The 21,826-nt window shown below is 40.7% G+C and overlaps 1 protein-coding gene across 1 annotated transcript in view; it reads right to left on the bottom strand.

Moving 5' to 3' along the window:
• The window catches only part of CTNNAL1 (catenin alpha like 1), a 56,918-nt gene extending 35,356 nt beyond the window's left edge, over positions 1 to 21,562 (bottom strand). Inside the window, exons 1-2 of the mRNA XM_035319781.1 lie at positions 21,351 to 21,562; positions 3,884 to 4,073 (exon numbers count right to left, since the gene is read on the bottom strand). Of these exons, the coding sequence (XP_035175672.1) occupies positions 3,884 to 4,073; positions 21,351 to 21,476 (316 nt within the window). The 5' untranslated portion in view covers positions 21,477 to 21,562. The remainder of the gene's footprint in view (positions 1 to 3,883; positions 4,074 to 21,350) is intronic.
• Positions 21,563 to 21,826: the final 264 nt, after the last annotated feature.

The raw sequence follows: 21,826 nt of genomic DNA, 5'->3' as shown, positions 1-21,826 counted from the left end.
AAAAAAAAAAAAAAAAAAAAAAAAAAAAAAAAAAAAAAAAAAAAAACATTGACATATTGCAGCATGACAGTACAGGTTGAAGGAAGCAGGTTTGTTCTCCCTCGAGAAGGCGGCTAATGGCAGAGCTTACTGCTGGCTATAACCACCTAGTGGGCAAGGATGGAGGCAAGAGGGACAGACCAGAAGTGTCTGGTGATAGGATAAGGAATAACAGACAAGATATAAAAGGCTTTTGTGAATATAAGGGTGGTCAAACACTGTAAGAGGTATACAAGTGAAATTGTAGTGTCTCCATTCTTGAAGATAAACGACCTTACTAACCTAAGTTAACTTGCGATTCTACGTATCCATTTTAAATTGCTGCTTGTCAGACTTTTTACTTTATTCCTTCTCTGTACTAAAAGACAAGACAAAAGTAGGAGAGAGCTATCGCCCCTATTTTACTCCATGTCTTCCTTTAGGGCTATGTAGTCAACTGGCAGAGAAAACTGAAAAATGTTATGACACTAACTCATTCTTGACGTGTTTTTTCTTTTAAATTAACCAGTCTTTCCTTAGTTTTGGGAAAAAAAAAATCACAGATGGGCATCTAAAGATGTGATTCTTTGAGTTACATTCCACTACTATACTGTCACTGTAAACACTGACACAGTGCAAGAATAATGTTAGGCAAAATCTGCTACATGACCCTCTGCAGTATTTGATGATTCTTTGCCGAGTCAATCAAATTATAAGGTTTATCGCAAGGAAATAGTCATAACAAGTCTGAAACACTTCAAACCACTGATTATACCCTTCACAAGAGTCAGATACTACATCTGTCATCCTTCAAAGCCTCTGCAGGATGTGCAATTGATCTGAAGGCTTGCTACTTTTCTCAACAATTCAGACTCTTAATGTTCTAAATCTTTGAGGTTTGAGATCTATTTTCTATGGCTAACAAAGCTTCCCTTTATTTTTTGGAGCCTCATCTAATTTATTGGTTTAAAAGGACGCATAAACAGCTCCACAACATCCTGTCCTAACACCAAGGACTTTCTGCTGCCCATGCCATCAGAACATGGGACGTCAACGTTTCAAAATGCAGCACATAGACATGAAAAATGTATGCTTTAGCTGCATGCAAATCTGCATTACAGAAATTTTGTTTCCATTATAGTAAAAACGTTCAGAAGTGCAGAGGTAAACTATTACTTAACTTGTGATATCACAATCTTCACTCTGTTGCTACTCCTTAATGCTTCATTAGTGTATGTATAATTTTACAACATAGAACACTTTTTAAGTGACAGCAAGCTCATTCAGGTCAATTTTTATATTTTTTCCTTCCTTAATATGCATTTGCAACTAGAAACAATGGAAACTTGGTGACCAGTAAGGTCTCAGTCAACAAGAAACAGTTATGACTTACACTGAGGATCCCTTAGAGGCTTCTTCTCACACTTTTCCCTTCATTTTACCATTGCAGAGATAAAACAAAAGAAGTTCACACCTTCCTCACAGAACTCAATAACCGAGGCAAAACTACAGCTTCCCATGAGAAGAGCTGATGCATGGTTGGCTGAATTTGTTGTGGGAGCTCCACTCCACATAAAGCTTTATGCTTGTCATGCGTACTGTAATGCGTAAATCCAGTATTTAATGGTGACATCTCCAGTATTGAAGAGTGATTGATACAAAAGCAGAACAACGAACTGGCAGTTTGGGCTGTTCAAACTAGTCACATTAGCTGACATCTATCAGTGACAAACAATGTTTCCATGCTGATTCTTTTATACAAGTCAATGTTCTTGGATATAATTCGCCAGGAGATTTTATTGGCTTGCTTGTGAACATCAGAGCCGTTCTAAATGGCACTTGGGCTACTGTGTTCTGAGACTGAATTCAGAGGACAGCTATCCTTAAAAATGTCTCTGCACAAAGGGCTCTCTTGCCTTGTCCAACACTTAGCAGTCCACAGAGATAATACAAACTCAAAATCAAACAACAACAAAAAATATGGCAACAAATGACATATGATATACTGAATTTTCCATGCAGGTCTTCAGTTAGATCTGAAATACATAGGTCTGAGAGAATAACTGACCTGTGCCAAGGTAAATCTAAGGCTTGACAGAAAAGTAAACAACCTATATCCTCCCTCCTCTATATTGAGGAAATAAAACTTAGAATGTAGAGGAAGTATAACCATTTGGTGAGATAAAATAGGGCAGTCAGACTATTTTTAGATTCTGAGCTCCTCCTGGATACACTGATGGGGAGCGGGCGGAGAAGCACTTGGCCACAAAACAACTGCCAAGTCAAGAAACAGAGATTCACACTACATTGGTCTTTTAGCAGCTGAGATTATCAATGGGAGCTTTTGGCTCGTCAGCATTTTACTTGGATCTCTGCAGAGAAAAGACATGCTTTACATAACAAATGGAATGTTTTCAAATTAGGACATTTCTGTTTGCAGCCAAGCTTAGTGGAGCAGCCATGAATCTTCAGTCTGAAGTTTACCTGGAAAAGTTTTTCAGATAACAAAAACAGTCCTTCATCACCAGTGTGTATTGTTGCTACTCATTGATGAGGAATTTTCAGAGGACTTTTTACATTACCATGCCTAATCTGTAAGCTTTTTTTTTTTTTTAAGCACAAAACCAATATTAACTGCACACGGTGAATATACTAAGCATGCATCCCCAAAGTTTGAGGCCAGCATAGGGATTTAGCAACAAATACACCAGCTAGGACACCAATAAGCAAGTTCCTTAAGGCTTTCGCAGTTACTAAAGAGGTAACAAACAAACTAATAAATGAACAAAAATAAATCACACAAACACCCACGAGTCCACTGTTTATCTTAACAGATCAATTACAGTAATCCATGTCTTAGAGTGGAGAATGGCTCCTTCCTGCAGACAAGACGTTAGTGTTGAAGGAAAAGTCATTCATTTGCCATCACATCTGGAAACTTAAGACAGACATAATGCTTCCTGTGGCTTCAGGGAGACAATCTGTCATGCCAGGAGGTACTTCTGCCAGCTTAAAAAGGAAGAACTTCAAGCAGAACTTCCCATTATCTGAAAGTATTTGAAAGAAAACAAACCCATACCCAACCACCACGAACAACAAAAGGAGCATTATTCTAGATCTGATCTTTTTGATTGCTGCACTGCAGTTGTAGGAATATTCATTTATGAACAGTCATTAAAATATCATTCAGGGGACATATCCGGGAAGGTGGTTTCTAACATGACACTGACATTTTCTTACAGTATCAGAGAATGTAACCTGTTTGCCTAGATAGGTCCTTCTGAAGGGAGAAGGGTGACAAAGTCAACTCAATCAATTTTACATACTTCAAATTCAATCCATACACCCAGCAAGTCTGCAACAAAAACTGAATCCAGCAAAAAGATAAGCATGGTATCATTTTCATTTTACTGAGGGAAGTCATAAGATGACTGCTGTGAGTCATCTTATTGACTCTTGATGAAATATGGGTTGACACTGACCTTCATTCACACGTTCAGATTTATAATGAAGTGATCTCAAATTACTTTATATACTCCACTGTTTTAGCTTGAGAGCAACTCTAAGCTTATTTTCTCAACATTCTGCTCTTTGTCTCTAGTAACATCTTACTATAAACAGCAGTCAGGTAATTCCTTGTGGCAAAAGGTCAAAGTCAACACACAACTCCATCCACTGCTCATAAAACGATAGCAGTTTAAGCAAGCGACAAAAATGAGTGACAGGTCAGGCCTTGAATGAACCAGCAGAGGTTTAAACAATTAAATAACACATTAAAGTTCTTAGATTATTCCTGACACGAAAAATGCTGCGCCAAAACTGGCATATACACAAAAGGTTACAAATTTCATGAGTAACTACATACCTGCTCTCCTTGCCTCAATGCAAGCAACACTCATTTCTTCTTTCAATTCATGGTTTTCGTTGGCTATAGCTTCACCTACTGTAACAAATCTTCCAACTGCCAGGTTAACTGCTTGGCCCACTCGCTGAATTGCTTGCAGAGTCTTGTCTGAACGCTTTGGTTTGTCCTTGTGATTAATAAGAGTAGTTATCTGTGAACAAGTAAGAGTTAATTTTTAAAACTGTATACAAGATGAGTTTTTAATATTATAGACAAGTTTTGAGCTTTTACAGAACTCAGTAATGGAGCATAAATTTGCTCATCTGCTGTGATCTCAGCTTATCTCAGATCTGAAATGAATTATTTTTTTTTTCCTCCTACTTGCAATATTAAAATGAACTGCCCTAGGTCTCAACAGGCTTTCACATTAAGGACAGACTAGCAGTTGAGGAGTCCAGCTGTAGGCATATTGGGGTTTGCCAGCATTGGAAATCCTATAAAATATTTGTGCTGCCAGGTAGCTAAACACACTCATCTACTAGGATTTAGGATCTTTGGTTCATTTAATTGAAATAAGCCTTTCTAAAAGATGTTTTATCCAAATGAATAAGGCAGGCTTTAAGAAAGAACAAGCAGTAACACAGACTTTACACAAAAAGAAAGACCACTTACCTTTTAGAAATCACCTGAAGCAACCTATTCTGGCCTATTCAAAAATCCTAAACCAGCATAAAAAACATAATTGTTGAAAAAAAAAAAAAAAAAAAAAGTTGGTCCTGCTTATCCTTGTGTGTTCCCTCCCCCCCCCCAGTTTTTGCAATTAATGTAACTGATGTGGGTTAAAATTGAGCTGTAGAGAAAGTGATGTTTATTAGTTTAGTTTTATTCATGATCAGTTGCCCATAATCACTTTTTGGCAGCAAAAGAGAAAACATGCAGACCAGAAAGATGGCAGAGGTGCTTCTATCAGTAGCAGTGTGGTTTAAAATCCACTGTAGTACTAGCCACATCCTTAGGAGCTCAAAGAAGTCTACTACGAGAATCACAGAATTACATGAGTCAAGTGCTTAAACACCTCGGCTGTAACAGCTTGATCACAGATGTCTGTCTGTTCCTCAAAAAAACATGAATCACCATTCATTCATATATTCTCCTAGAAGCTGTATCCATAATGCTTACATCACATCCAAGGAAAGAGCAGGAAGCAGCGTAAGAACTGTTCTGCTTCGTAATTTGATTAATGCCCAAGACTTTTGCGTTCTCCTGGTTTCCAGTTACCATCACTTCTGTGGAAATTCAGGTTATGTTAAAAGCAGATGTTAAAAACGCCTGCAATACACAGCTCTCCAAATTCCAGCATTGTGGATGCTTTGGGTACACCAAACCACCAAATACCTGCCGCTAACCTAACAAGCCCAGCTGGCTAACTCCTGACTAGCCATGGACATTAAGCCTAATAAGAGCATCAGCCCAAATGCTGCAGAAAACCAATTTGACAGAGGGGCACAACTTTCTTTCCTCAACTGATATTTAAGCAAACAGGAACTCAATGTTATGCAAACAAAGGACTAATATAAACCTGTTGAGTTACTGACTTTTCAAAATCATATAGAATAACAAATAGAATACAAGTTGGATGCATGTCCTGTCTGCAAGTTTGCCTCCCACAGCATTTTATAATAGCAGAAGTTTAAACATGTTCAGCGTAAAATGCGTACAGAACTAACACTGCAGAATGAAAGGAATCCCACGGTCTGTTACCGATCATCAAGGGCATTTTAATCCCATATGTTACTGTAAGGGTACACAAATGACAAAAATCACTAAGATATCAGTTATGTCAGTTTAAGTTCCTTTAATAAATGTGCTACAAAACATTTTCAGAAACACTTTCATTTGAGATATGGGTGAACTTCATGATTCTACCACTTTAGCACTCTCTTTATAGGGGTCATCAGTATTGCATGATTTCAGAAAGGGACACCTCCTATTCCCCACCATGTAAGGTGAAGCAAGAAGCAGCAACTGTGTTGGCAGGTACCACCACCAGTGTCATCTAGTCTGTAACACCCACTGAAGGAGTTTCTAAATGCAGATTAAGTTCAGTTTGGACACCTATGGTTACACATGGCAGATGATGCTTTGCAGATATTTCCTGGAATAATGAAGTCCTAGCTGGGTAATATAATTTCTTTGGGACTAGCTACATTAGGGCCACTAGAGGAATTCTCTCAATGTTAGAAAGGAAGGAAGCTAGTTCCAACAGAAGTTGGTCAAGAAGTTTGAAACATACCAAGATATAAAAAGCTTCTTCATATCTATTCAAGTGTGATCAACACTATAACATTAGATGTGGCACACGCAGCCTGTGCTAATACAGTAAATTTTGTGTAGGATGCTTGTTATTAAAAAAAAAAAAAAAAATGAAATACGGATCAACTAAAGGAATAAAGGTTCTTTGGTTCTAGAACCATGAGTTAGACATATGAGTTAGACATTCCAAACAGAAAAAAAAGCTTAATGATGTCAAAGAAATTGAGGTTCAAAGTTCTTCAGATATAGATGGGCTGCTCATAACCTGTCACCTGCAGAAAGCATTGCTGTGCAAGCAAGAATGTGTAATTCTGAGAAATACCTCTTTCTTCCATGAAATGTTAAACGTGACAGGATATACTCAGATATATCCTCTGTTTAAATTTATGAAAAAGCAGAGGCACAAATCTATTGGAGGAAATTCATTTTAATACTGTATTTCAAGCCAATAGCCACTGCAGTTTCAGACTTTTTCGGTGAAGAATTAATCAAGCTTGAAACAAACAATCAAGGGCTACTGAAATGGTGAAGGGCCTAGAGGGGAAGACGTATGAGGAGCAGCTGAGGTCACCTGGCCTGTTCAGCCTGGAGAATAGGAGGCTAAAGGGATACCTCATTGCAGTCTACAGCTTCCTTGTGAGGGGAGTGGAGGGGCAGGCACCGACCTACTCTCTTTAGTGACCAGCTATAGGACCCATGGGAATGGTGTCAAGCTGTGACAGGGGAGGTTCAGGCTGGATATCAGGAAGAGGTTCTTCACTGAGGGGGTTGTCACGCACTGGAACAGGCTCCCCAGGGACATAGTCATGGCACCAAGCCTGTCAGAGTTTAAGAAGTGTTTGGACTGTGCTCTCAGTCATATGGTCTGAATTTTTGGGTAGACCCATGTGGTGCCAGGAGTTGGATTCGATGATCCTTATGGGTTCCTTCTAACTCAGGATATTCTATGACTCTAGTGTTTAAGGATGTTTTAGATTATAAAAAATTACTTTTTCCCTCTATACAGCTTTGATTCACAGCCCATCCAGTGACAATCAGACCAGAACTATTACTGTTGTGTTTCTTTCTTGTTTTTATTTTTAAATAAAATCCCTTATGACTCCAAGAACATTATCTAAATTCTGCTTTAAGCTTAAACACCTCCCACAATATTTAATTTGCTGTATTCTGATCATGTATCACCCAGTCACTAACACTTGTAGTGTCTGGGCAGGAGTTAAGAATTGAAGAGATTACCTGCAAACCTCTTTGAACAAGAGCAATACACTACATGCTGTTTACTTAAGAATTTACCAGTCAGGTGCTTGAAAGGAAGCAGTCCTTTTGATAATACTTATATTGTGTTGAATAAGGACTCATAGTTTATCCATGGAATGCTTGGATGAGACTTAGACGATCAGCTGAAGGATTGTGCTGTCTCAAAAAATTGTCAGTTACAACCTTCAGTCACTTGTTATGAGCAGCCCCCGGAAAACTGTCTTTTCCCACAACTTTACTGAAACTAACATACAGTCATAATAGATCAAGATGTACTTGATATTTAAGGAAACAAGTTCAACCGTGGCACTTTTCAAGCAGCTGTTTTCAAAGCTTTTGGAGAGCCTTCAGATACTGATATTTAAGTTGTTCTATGCTTCATGCACAGGAAGCATCATGACAGCATGCTTAGCTAAAAATATTCTAATGTCTATTTATTATCAGTGTAATTAAGTCTTGCATGACAGAATAAAGTGATACTTAAGAGATTGGGTTTCAGGAAGTATTTATAGACTACTATATATAACACCAGCGGAAATGTAGCTATTTCACAACCACTCCCACAAACAGAAGTTAATCTGGGAAATCAAGTTGGAAGGTACCCTACACACCTCCTTACACACAGCGTACGTAGGATGATTTAGTCTCGCGTGAGTAATATTTGTTATTGCCTCACACTCAGTTTTCCTGCTAGAGCAAATATTTAAGGTATTTTCTCTAGGCAGTGAGCATTAGCTATCACCCCATAGCATCCTTAGAGTAACGTCTCCTCTCACATTCTGTGTATTTTCATATGTGTATCTTCCGTTAAATTCATGTAGGTTAAAAATCTCTTTCTGACAGAACTGTAATAGCAACAATGGGTCAACAATTTTTGTTGCCACACACATCGCTCTAACACCCACATCCACTACAGAATGCAACAGTATGCGAGAGCACACAGAAGCAGCAGCTGGCATTTGACATCCAGCCCATCTGGGCTAGCAGCAGAACTGCCAGAGGCTTCCTGTCACAGAGGACAAGCCTCAGGGAACTTGAGAAGTTGACAAGGACTACCTGCTTACTCACCCTAGAAATCAGAAGTGTTAAAATTAAATGCACATGTGGGCATTACTGAAAGCCTTACTAACCATTTTCTATAATGTTAAGCACTTGTATATGTGCATATATATATATATAAAATATATATATGAAGTCCGGCTAACACACAGATTTTGTTTTAGAAGTGGAAGGCTTTATCTTCCTACTCAGTCTTTTTTTTCCAAATGCTGGAGATTAACCAAAATGAAATTTTGAATGTAATTCCAAAGTATGCAAAGGAGGGCTACAAAGGGTCTAGAGGGTAATATGTATGGGGAGAAGCAGAGGTCCCTTGGTTTGTTCAGCCCTGAGCAGAGCAGGCCGAGGGGAGGCCTCATGGCGGCCTGCAGCTCCCTCACAAGGGGAGCAGAGGGGCAGGCGCTGAGCTCTGCTCTCAGACATTGGGTTTAGGTTTTGGATGGTCCTGTGTGGAGCTAGAATCTGGACTCAGTGATCCTTGTGTGCGTCCCTTCCCACTCAGGATATTCTATGATCCTATGAAATGCAACTGCATTAACTAATTAACTGTATACACCCATATTCTCTTTATCCTGAAAACAGTATTTGAGACCACTGCCTCTGCTTTATGAACACTTGAAACAGAAATTTCTTCTACCCATGACTGAGGGGCAATTAACCCTTCCTTGCAGAAGTTGCACAGACCTCAAGACATCATTCAGGACCTCGAGTCACAGCTTATGTAAAAGAACAGCTTCCAAGAAGTGGTACGATCCCACTACCCATATTTATGTATTTTCCTCATACTGCTTACAGGCAGCATGCAAAGGGCAGTACAAACATGCTGCAAGTCCAAGACTGCTGAGTTCTGTTAGACTTGTAGTATTGGGACTGGTGTAGTCGCATCTTTACCTGAATGCTTTCCAAAAGCATCTTCTCACTGCTTTGGTACACGCCTTTCATAAAAGCCTTCAGGGAAGCTAATGAAATAAACCACTTTAACAACCCAAGCTGGATCACTTATCTGCAGGGAAATGCTTGGAGGAGCCTCTGGCAATCTTTCACACCTAGCGCCTAACAAGCTGATAAGCTACCTCTGGAGAGGAAGAAGGAAAAACAAAGGGCAGGCAGTGACAAGCAGAAGCTGACAAGCAACAAAAGAGCCCTACCAACTCACATTATTGATCTACCTATTGATTACCTCCAAAAAGGGCTAAGCAATGGTGCCTAGGAGGAAAAAAAAAAAAAAAAATCACAAGAGAGAAAGAGGTAAATGCGGTACTAGCTAATTACATTTGTATCCAGAGATTTGGTTAACTGCAAATCATACTTTAATTAAAAATATTTGTGTACTTCACGTACATAACAGCTTCTACATGCAGAAAACATCACTTGGAAGGGGTTGGAACAGCCCTCTTCAGCTCTTTCAGATCTAGGCTTCAAAACCTCCTTCAGACCTCTCTTTGTAAAGTTTGCCAAGAAAGGCAAGAGTACACAACTTCTGATTTGAATACACACCTCGGATTATTAGCATCATTACTTTTCACTTATTACACATTCTTGGAATTGTTTAGAGAACAAAAAGGACTGAATTCATAGCCTGGCCATACTATAGCAGTGAATGTCCTTTCATTGTGCCAAACGCATTTAAACTTCGAGATCCGTCCTTTAAAATTCAAGAGCTAAACCAAATGCCAGCAAAATGATTGCCCAAAAAGTGAAGATACAGATGAACTTCTGCAATTGACTTCTAATGACACTAATTTAATTCCTCCAGCCTGTTTGTTTTTTTTTTTCCCCCCCACAGGAAGGGGGTGAGGCATATTTGGATTCCCCCCTCCCCCCAGAGTAATGAGAACTCTAGAAACTTCAAAAAAAAAAAGTTTGCAATCTGATTAAGTTATTTTGATTTTTTTTTTTCGGGGGGGGGGGCAGGTTGCAAAAAGGAGCTCTAGAGAAGCAAGAGAAAGAATAAACATAACTCATGCTAGTATAGGACATTGTGGAATTTATAAACACTTTAACAGTACTACTAAAATGACACTGTTGTAAAGGAGAAATACACTTGCTTTTTTGACATTCACTTTTCTGATTCCTTTAAAATTGGAGAACACCAGTGATTCAGATACAATGCAGAAAAGTAAATGAAAACTGATGTGCACTCATGCCATTCTCGCCCACCACCCCCGAAACCTCCCCCCAGAACAGAAGCAGAAAAGAATTGCTGAAGAATGTTCAGCAATGCTTGACTGCTGATCAAACAAAGCTAACTTTTTTACTCTTACATGCCTTACAAGTCAGAGGACTGCCTTATCTTCCCCCAACAAAAGGTGTCTTCAGAATTTCTATAGAAATGAGTGACATTGGCATAGATCTTCATTTTCAAACAATCCAAGTTCCAGTTTCCTTCTCTTTTCAAAAAGATGCATGGAAGTTTACAAACTGAAATTTACACTTCTGAGCAACTTGACACTTAAGTTAGCAAAAAAAAAAAAAAATGAAAACCCAATTTAACCTCTTCAGATTTTATATGTGCATCAAGTACACTGATCACAGAATGAGTTTACCTATCCCGAAACATATCCAAGAATAAAACAGCCTTTAATCTCCTTTTCTTTGTAAACTGGCCTTTTAACAACCATCATCTTGAAGTTTTGCCTTAAGCACAACTGCCTCCATAGAAAAGTGAGCTTGAACTAACAATTGGTCTGAGGGGTGTGCGAGCCAGAAAAAGTGCATTTCCCTCCCCTGCTGTTGTTAATATCTTCTAACCTAAATGGGTAGATTTCATAAACAAAGCTATTACCTTTTTTCATTTTGCACCTAGCAATCCTGGGCATGAGCAAGTCTAAGAAAACAAAACCAACTCAGATGGAAGCTCATTGTTTAAAGTGTACTTTCAGATGCGGTCAAAAAAGATGCAGACATGTTTTCAGCACCAGAGAGATGCAAGTCTTAAAAATGACTCAATTTACTAATACCATCAGGTAAACCTAAAACCAGAGACTGAATGTCAAATAATTATTTAATTATTGTGGCTTTCCTGTCAAACTTTAACTTGCCTTTGTTAGCATACTTAAACTTCTGTTGTTTGTGCAAACAATGCCCGAGACAACTCGGAACTTCTCATTTAAGAAAAAGTCACTGTTGTGGAACTAAAAATTCAGATATTGTAATGTTGGATGTAGCAATAATAATATTGATACTGCCTGCAGTTGAGAACTCTTTCATTTCAAGTTGGGACTGGCTCCTGTAGATGTGGAAAAAGTTGTTAGCCCCATAGGCAGCTTCACTGGTATGAATACCAGCCATTCACTGCGGGCTGCAGACAGGATGGTTCTTTGGGCCTTTTTTAGAGAAAGCTTCCTTAGCAGATTTTGGCATACCACTTCAATTCAGAGAAACACCTGGCATTTCTTCTTGAAAAGCACATACACGCCTAGGGATTAACAGAGAAGTACAGTGTACACTGGAAAATGCTTTGCATATGCAACTATTATCCATTTAGGGGAGTGTAAAAAAGTAAAATACCAACAACAACAAAGCAAAACTTGCATATAATTCAGGAACAATTATACGAAGGGCAACAAAGATTCATTCAGTTGTGAAGTTTAAGAAAATTTAAATGCAATGACAAAATTCAATAACAAACTTTGATAATAGAAGGGAACATTCCATACATCGGTTTAACCCCTACATTTAATTAAGTGTAACTTTGGACATTTTTTCCTTTTTAAACAATTTTGACACTTGTGTTTTTTTGAATACCCCCCCCCCCCCAAACACACACACCCCCTTCAACATTAAGTTTCTAGAACTCATTTTTAACTTCATTCTTATTTGAAAAAAAAAAGTGTTTATAAGTGGTTATATTGATTCTGCTTAATACAAAAAGTCAATACAAAAGTCTTCTTCTAGGACAAAGGCAACGGTGTAGTATTTTGTTTTTCTGCATACTTCTGAAAGAACTGTAGTATTTGCTCATAAATGGTGTTTGATTATTCATTTTATGTATAAAACAAGTAAATCATCCCATTCACTATTTAGAGCAAATCAACTGTTAGAGGTTTGGTCCAGACTCTGTATTAATACTCAGTTACCCCACTAGCTTTAAGCGAGGCTATTGATGGAATACAGTACAACTCAGTGAGTAGAAATGATTGTTTAAGGCTCTGGCTAGTAAGAGTAATGTTTTGCCAATGAATTCATAAACAGAACATAATCCATGCTAAAACAATAGGCTCATGTTACCATACAGCAATTTTATTAAACTATAATCAGAGTTGTTTGCAATCATTAATTCATAATTCATCCTTCGGGGATTTCCATACCTAATCTGTCTAAAACCATCTGTTTAACAATGCTGAATAGCAAGAAAGCTGCTCTCATTCTTTTTGAGCAGGATCATTGTGAGACAGTTTTAATTTAAAATTCATTCTGCTAGAGAACTCAAAAAAAATTGTTTAATCTATAGGAAAGCCATTAGTCTGATCTCAAAAGTGTAAAAGATAAGCTTCCACTGAAAAAGAGCAGTTGATTTTCAGCTATGTCAGTATGAAGAACCTCACTTCAGCTACTTGAAGTGCTACTCTTACTCAATTTTACCAAAGCTTAAGGTACTGAACATCATACCAGAGGTGCTAAATTTAACTCAAATCCAGTTTCATCATTCAAGGGTTCATGAAATGGAACAAAAAACACAGATTTTTCATGGCTGTGCTGTTGCTGATGCCGTAAGTGTTCAAATGTAATTTTTCCTGTAAAGCAGATTAGCATTAGTGATACTAATTATCATCAGTAATTAGCATAATATTTTCCTGGTTTCAGTTAGGACAGAGTTAATTTTCCTCCTAGTAGCTGGTAGGGTGCTATGTTTTGGATTGGGATGAGAAGAGTGCTCATAACATGCTGATGTTTTAATTGCTGCAGAGCAGTGCTTACACCAAGCCAAGGACTTCTCAGCCTCTCGCTCTGTCCTGCCAGCGGGCAGGCTGGGGGTGCAGCAAGAACTGGGAGGGGACAGACCCAGGACAGCTGACCCAAACTGGCCAAAGGGGTATTCCATACCATCTGATGTCATGCTAAACAATATATAGGGGTGGCTAGCCGGGGTGGGGGGACTGGCTGCTTGGGGATAGGCTGGGCATCAGTCAGCAGGTGGTGAGCAATTGTATTGTGCATCACTTGTTTCATACATATTATTATTATTTCCTATCTTAATAAACTGTCTTTATCTCAACCCACAGGCTTCACTTTCCCCGTTTCTCTCCCCCATCCCAGAGAGGGAGGGGGGAGGGTGAGCAAACGGCTGTGTGGTGTTTAGCTGCCAGTGGGGTTAAACCACAACAAAAAGAACATTCTGGACAGGTAAACAAAATTATAAGGTATTCCTGTGCTCCCCAGCATACCTTAAAGACCACAACCGTAACTGACCAGCTACATCCCTTTCACTGTTTCCTAACAACCTAGCTTCAATCACTAAACAGCTATCAATTAAAACTAGCCTATCTAAAGAGAAACCTGCAACTACATCAGCCCAGAGACGCAATTGCAGGTGGACTGTGACAGAAGGAATCACGCAATCTACAGTCAGATGACAAACTCGTATGGTTAACTTTCCTGCAGAAATCCCAGACAAAAAAGCAGGCTCCTTAAGGGCCATAGGTTACCGCGTTGTACTGGGTCTGGCTGGGATGTTAACTTTCCCTGCAGCAGCCCATACAGTGCTGCGCTCTGCACTTGGAGCTAGAACAGCAGTGGTATCACACCGGTGTTGTCTGCTGCTGAGCAGTGCTGGCACAGCATCAGGACTCTCTCTGACCCTCCTAGGGGGTGGGCAAAGAGTGAGAAAGAAACATCAGCAGGGCAGCTGACCTAACCCAACCAAAGAGATATTCCATACCATATGATGTCACACTCAGCAATAAAAGGTGGAAAAAGGAAGAAGAGGGGAGGGGTGGGCTCTCGTTGCGAAAACGTCTGTCCTCCTCCCAAACACCGGCTACGTGCGTTGAGGCCCTGCTTCAAGGACGTACGTGGTCAAGCATCGCTCATTTGTGGGAATTAGAGAGTAATTTCTTTCCTCTGCACTTCCACATGGTCTTTACTTGTTTTGTTTAGTTATTCCCTTTCCCCCTCCCTCTTCCCCTTTCCCTTTTTTCCTTTAGTTGAATTGTTTAATTAATAATAATATTTCCTTAATAATATATATATATATATATATAAATTTTTCCCTCTTTAATTAAATCATCCTTATCTCAACCCGTGAGTTGTTCTTTCCTTTACTTCTTCCCCTCCTCATCTGAGGAGGGGGAGTGAGAGAGCGGTTGTGGTGTTCAACTGCCTAGCACGGTAAAACCACCACACTCGTGTAGACTGCATAACAGCAGAACTGCTGCAAGCTTTGTTGTTTGCATAGAGTAGAGTTGTAATACAGAATACACACAAACTTAATCCACAACACCTGTGGAGCCAAAGGGAGGAGAAGAGTCAATGAGTTAGTCACTAATTGAAACTAATGAGGTACAACCCTGTAAACAAGCAGCATACCACATGCTTCCAGACACAGCAGCAGAGTTAACACATATGACTGCTTCCATGGTACAGTTTCTCTGCAGTGCTAAAACAGGAGGTTTTCTTCACTAACTACAAGTTACAACACAAGTCTATACACAGCAATTCATAATTTCATTAATTTTGTAGAGACTTTATTTAACAGTAGTGCCAAGTCTAATTCACACAGAAATAAATCCTGGAAAAGGGGAGAAGCAGCTGCTCAAAGCTAGCAAGTTAGTGGAATTTTTAAAGTACTGAAGGAGAAAGACTAGTACCCAAGAAGCATTTAAAAAGAGAAGCCCTCTGTTTTCTTTCCTCAGGTACACTGAAGAAAGCAGTGGGTTTAAGACAAATATGGATTACCCTACTTTTTCCAAAAAGGAAATTTCTGAAGAGTGCCATGAGGAACAAATCCCAAGCCTTGGCACCATATTGGAACAAGAACAGCCAGCAACATAAAAAACCTTTAGAACACTGCAGGTGGCCTAGAGGTACCAAAAATGCGTACTGAAACAAGACAGGCATGGGACTTGCTGGAACAACTCTCTCAGTGTGTCTGCTACATGGGAAATGCAAATACATTGAAATGGATAAGAGCTTGGACTGAATACTCAAGGTCAGGAATGAGAGTACAGATAGAATCATAGAATATTCCGAGTTGGAAGGGACCCATAAGGATCATCAAGTCCAACTCCTTGCACCACACAGGTCTACCCAAAAGTTTAGAGCATGTGACTTAGTGCACAGTCCAAACGTTTCTTAAATTCATACAGGCTTGGTGCAGTGACTACTTTCCTGGGGAGCCTGTTCCAGTGTGCAACCACCCTCTCCATGAAAAATCTCCTCCTGATATCTAGTCTGAACTTCCCCTGCCTCAGCTTTACCCTGTTCCCGCAGGTCCTGTCACTGGTGTTTATGGAGAACAGGTCACCCTTCTCTCCACTCCCCCTCGCGAGGAAGTTGTAGACTGCGATGAGGTCCCCCTCAGCCTCCTCTTCTCTAGGCTGAACAGGCCCAGTGACTTCAGCCACTCTTCATATGTCATCCCCTCCAGGCCCTTCACCATCTTCATCACCCTCCTCTGGACACTCTCCAACAGTTGAATGTCCTTTTTGTACTGTGGTGCCCAGAACTGCACACAGTACTCGAGGTGAGGCCGCACCAGCGCAGCGTAGAGCGGGACGATCACTTCACTTGCCCTTCTAGGGATGCCGTGCTTGATGCACCCCAGAATACGGTTGGCTTTCCTGGCTGCCAGGGCACACTGCTGGCTCATATTCAACTTGCTGTCAACCACGACCCCCAGATCCCTCTCTGCGGGGCTGCTCTCCAGAGTCTCGTCGCCCAGTCTTTTTGTATGGCCAGGGTTGCCTCGTCCCAGGTGCAGGACCCGGCACTTGCTTTTGTTAGACTTCATGCGGTTTGTGATCACCCAGTTAGTTCTCCCTGTCCAGATCTCATATCTCATATTCTTAATTTTAAGAATGTTATCCAGAGAATGTATGAGAGATGCTTCAACAGTTTCTAAATGCTCAGAGTAGTTGTGCTCAGCTATGACAAAGTGAAGAAATCCCTACACCAGAAGGCATCTTCGTGATCTGCTCAGAGAATCTCTGTGAAATCAAAATGATGGTAGAAGAGGGCATGAAAATATTAGATAAAACAAACTGGTACTGCTTGCCAACATTAGATGTCATTCACTAATATTTCAAGGAACTCAAAGATGCCACAGATCATACCAACTTTCTCATGCAACTAGATTGATAGTTGAGGTATGAATGTTGCCTGACACATCAACACAGAAAATGAGGAAGAACAGAAGTAGTGGACACCTGAATAAATATGATGTGCTGGGAAATACTCATGGTGTTTGTTAAGGGAAATCCTGCCTCGCAAAACAACCAGAGCTCTCTGTAGAGATCAGGGATTATATGGTAAGGATAGACTCTGATGAAAGAGAACTAAGAATCAAAGTTCATACCAAAAGTTTCAAAGAAAACCAAGTGACTCTGAACAACAGATCCTCTGCATGAATATTTAACTAATTAGGAGACTGAATGAGGAGAAGGAAGATGGAGTAGAAAGGCAGAAAGTAAATGATTGCTTATTGTAATAGAGGGAGATCACCAATGGAGTTTCACAGAAACCTGTGCTGGGACATGGATTATTCTGTGTTATCAGAGGGAGTGGAGATAAGCCAGTAGTAAAACAATACACAGTGTTCACACCCTTGCTGAACAAGCTGGCCCATCATCCCAACTTTCAGATCATTAGTAAAAATGTTAAAGCTTAAGAACAAAAAAGATGTTAAATTGGGCCCTGTAACAGTCCATGTTGGACACCACTGGCAACAGACCACCAGCTGGGCTTTGTACCACTGATCACCACCCTTTGAGCCTGACTCTACAACCAAGTTTTGACCTACTCTATCATATATCACCTTTTCAGTATATATTTCATCAAATTGTTTGCAAGGATACTAGGATGATAAGGATACTACTGACATCAGATATACACTCAGCAGCTGTTCTTACGAATTATTAGGAAAGAAACAGAGACCACTACGCTTCTGTTTATTGACTTCATCCACATTGTAATACTGTATGAGTTCTAGCTCCTCCTCTCCACCTTGACCACAGCAAACAAACAAAGGTACAGCAGAAACTTCAAAAAAAAAAAAAAAAAAAAAAGGCCAAGGAAGGATGATTAAGTATTAAACAAATGTAACAGTTTACATGAGGAATATCTCCAAGTAACTTTAGACTAACCTTTAAAAATGTGATTGAAAGTGGGATGACAGAAATTTAGGAAAAATTTATACCACTGAAGAAAATTGATAAAGATCAAGCGGGCAACGTCTCTTCCAATGAAGAAACAGAGCAAGTAATATAGGTGGTAGGAACAAGATTCAAAAGCAGAAGAAAAAGCATGGGTTAGGAACAACAAGATAGAGAAAAATCACTGATACTATGCTGACCTGTAGCTTGATCCAGTGTGGTCATTCCAAAGTCATGCCTTCAATCTGAAAACTACATCAGTGAGCTTTTCATGTACATGGGAAAGCATCATTTGTTGGCTCTTCCTGGGGCTCTAAAACAACTCCAGATACTTCTGGAAAAAACAGGGCACTGGCAGAACACGACGTACATTATATAATTATATAATATTTACTGAAATGGGAATTGTTTTAGCTTGCTTCAGAGAAACAATGCCATAATAAAGAACAGACTTGTTTTTCCTCATTCTCAAGGCACATACCACTAATTTATTCAGAATCCACGACTGACGGGAACAAGTCAGCAACATTGGTATCATTGACTTTATTTATTTATTTAGGCTTTGACTGTATTGGCCAAACAAGTTCCAAAACCTCTAGTGGTACATTCCATAACAAGGAAGTTGGGAAAACATGTTCAGTAACATGGGGACACACAATCTTTTTCCAAAGAGCTTGTGACAAATGGACTTTCTGAATATTGTGTAGCTAGATGTGATCCCACAGGCAGATAGGTTACCTTCGACTCTGAAAAGGAACTTTCTTCTTTCAGGAACACAGGAAGAGCTCAAAGTTCTATCTCCGAATTTTTTCAAGTGCCTTACTGTGAAGGCTTACAGAAAGCTATTCTGCCATTTCTCAGAATGATTCCCTGAAATAAATCCATCCAGACAGGCTCCTCTCCAACTGTGAAGATACCTGATTACCACTAGACTAGCAAGCAAGTACATAATGGCAGCTGAGGAAGTCACTGGTGGAGCCACATCCTGGAAAGTGCTTTTTCCCCTCATCTTTGCCTTTCCTCAACTGTTTAACTGACTTGTTATTAAGTGAGTCAGCACAGACCATGTTAAACACCCTTCCTGACTTGTGCTGCCAAAAACTTTCCATAAAAAAATAAATAATAATAATAATTAAACTGGAAATGGTAACAGCAGTGAAGAGCAAAGGAGATGTAAATGGTACAGTGCTCATGTGAAACACAGAACTAAAAGCACCTACCCAGAAAAAGATATTTTTACTTTTTTTTTTTTTTTAAAAAAATGGGTTTTGACAAATAAAACCGTATTTTCTGAACTGCATGCCAAATAGTTTGCACAATACTGTAGAATAATTCTCTCCACAGTACAGATAAGTGGATAGCTAAAAAGAAGTGTTAGCAAATACGCTTAATAGTGTGGCTTAAGTCTGCAGTTTTCTTCTTTCAGTTGTGGCACAATCAAAAACGGGAAGCATGAAGCTATGAACAGATCTACTTAAAATGAAGATCTGATTCAACTCTGTAAATACTAAATTAAAAAATAATAATAATTAAAAAAGAGCTTACTAATAAACATATCCAGTAGTGATTTTAAGGGCAGTTTCCCCTACCAGGGAAACAAGAATCTCTTACTGCTGCTGGTAGTAAATATACTCTGATACCAAATAGTCTATAAGTAAAGCAAGATGTAAAGTGCAATTTTTTCTTTAAATGCTAAGTAGAAGCAAGTGGTCAAACACACACTTGCAGTATTGCATGAATTAAAAATAAGAATCAATGCGTTTGTTGTTTTTAAGAAGAAGAAAAAAAAAAAAAAAAAAAAAGGAAAAGATTTAGCTAAATGAGGGAGGTTGAAAGCAAGTTTCTCAGGGCAGCCTGCAATTTCTTCTTTGCTCAAAAGCAGTAGTGAAAAGCAGTAGCAACATTCTGACTACTTTTTTTCAGTGGTAAACAAGTATCACATGGCACTTCCCAGCTTTTTACCAAATGGTCAGCTATGAAGTTAACTTCACAGCAAGAACAAAAGTTCCCTTTGCAACTGTATTTTGTACAAACACATGCAAAAGAGGTCCTGCAGTTACTGTGGATACACAGCTTATGCAGAACGTAAGAAACACATTTTAAGAGATCGAGTAACCTACAAACAATTTCTGCAAAAATACTGAAAGAAAGCAAGCTAGTGAGATCCCTAGTTAAAAACAAATCTCATGTCTCTACTTAAAAATCTCCATGAAACAGTAAAGGAGGAGCAGGTAAACCTGTACAGTAAGTAGGGCATTCTATCTGGCAAGTTTAGCGAACTGCTGCTGACACCATCAGCAAACAGAGCTCAGCACTCACGCTTCAAGGGAACAAGTTTGTTTGAAGTCTGGAGCACTTTAGCAGGAGAACAGTAAGCTCGAAGTATTCAGAAATGCTCAGACACTTTATACAGCACGTAGTGGAAGTGAAAGATGCACTTCTGGAAGATGTAGTCACGGGTTTTGTGGTCATTAACAAAATCATACATGGCATATTACACGTCTAGGGAATCCACAGAGGAACAAGACACCCTCTCTCAAGCAGTATTGTTGGAAAATAAGGATGTGTACCTCATTGCAGAAGTCTCTTAACAGTAAGAATTTAACATAAGCAATTAAGTCTATCCAGCCTTTGCAATTGGAAAGGTTTTTGTTTGCTCCTAAGCTTCCTGAAAGGGGTCACCTTATTTTACCTCTCTCCATTGTTTCAGAGGTAGAAAGCTGATTGAACTCCATCATTAGTTTCACTGCCTTGGAACAAGGGACTGAATCCCTTAGATGGGGTTCTCTGAACAGGCTGGGATTTCTTTGGAGGAAGACAAATTGCCATGGTAAGTGCAGAACCCCAAAAGCCCATCACAAGCCTCTCCTGCAGCCCGGCTGCACGAACACAGGAGGAGGCTTACGACAGTTTGCTTCCAGACGGCCAGGACAGTACGAAGACAACTCGGCATCACCAGGACGAACACTTTTTGTGTCGCTGCTACGCATCCATTAAGGGTTCTGCGCAGATGCATAGACAGGTTTCGACTTACTTTTATGATCAGCTTTCAAAAACGCTACAAAGTAAACGCTGTATGTTATTTTCACTCATTGTTTTTCATGACGGAGAGGTTGTACTCCAGTTTTGTACGCAGAGACCAAGGAGAACTAACAAACAAACAGACCCCGGAGGGGCTTCCACACAACTACCATGCAGACTGCCGAAAAGCCAAACTTTCCCCTTTTTAACCTCACTCAGCGCGGCGTGGGACCCGCTGAGAGGCCCCTAAGGCTGCTTTTATGTATGATTTAACTTTTAAAATTCACCTATTTCCTCGGGGGGGAGGCCAGCCCCGCGCACCCCACAGCCCCATCCCGGGGCTCCAACCGCCCCCCGGCGGCCGTTACGCAACGGCCCCGCGACCTTGCGGGGAACTTCGGCGCCCCCGAGTTTTGTTTTTATTATTATCATTAATTATTATTTTTTTTCCCCCTCTCGGGCGGCAGAAGCATCCCCTCGGACAGACACGCGGACACACGGGCGGACCGCAGCGAGCGGATTGCTACCTGCGACACCAGCGGCACCAGCGTCTGCTCCACGGAGCGCGTGCGGATCTCCAGCCCCGCGTCCGCCCCCAGCCCCGACGAGGACGACGAGGAGACGCCGCTGCTGCTGCACGGGGACGTGGCCATGGCGGGCAGCCCGCCGAGACGACCCCCGCCGCCGCCTTCCTCCTCCTCCTCCTCCTCGCCCCTCCAACTCCGCTCCCGCCGCTGCCGCCCCGCCCCCCGCTGCCTTGCGCGGGCTCAGCCCTCAGCTCCCCCCCGCCCGCCCCTCGGGACGGGATTTAAAGCGGCAGCGCCGCTCCTCATGTCCCGATCCCCATCCCCTCACACACCGCCCCTGCGCCCGGCTCGCCCCGGCCCGGCTCAGGGGTCCCGGCCCGGGGATCCCCGCCCGGTTGTGGAGACCTCCGGGAGAACGGGAGCCGGCCTGCCGTGGGTCTCTGGTTGGGCTCAGCCTCGGCACTGGGGCACGTCGT

This window comes from Oxyura jamaicensis, chromosome 2 (assembly GCF_011077185.1).
Source record: "Oxyura jamaicensis isolate SHBP4307 breed ruddy duck chromosome 2, BPBGC_Ojam_1.0, whole genome shotgun sequence".
Classification (NCBI taxonomy): Eukaryota; Metazoa; Chordata; class Aves; order Anseriformes; family Anatidae; genus Oxyura; species Oxyura jamaicensis.
The sequence above is the reverse complement of the archived record's forward strand: the minus strand, read 5'-3'. Positions and strand labels throughout refer to the sequence as shown.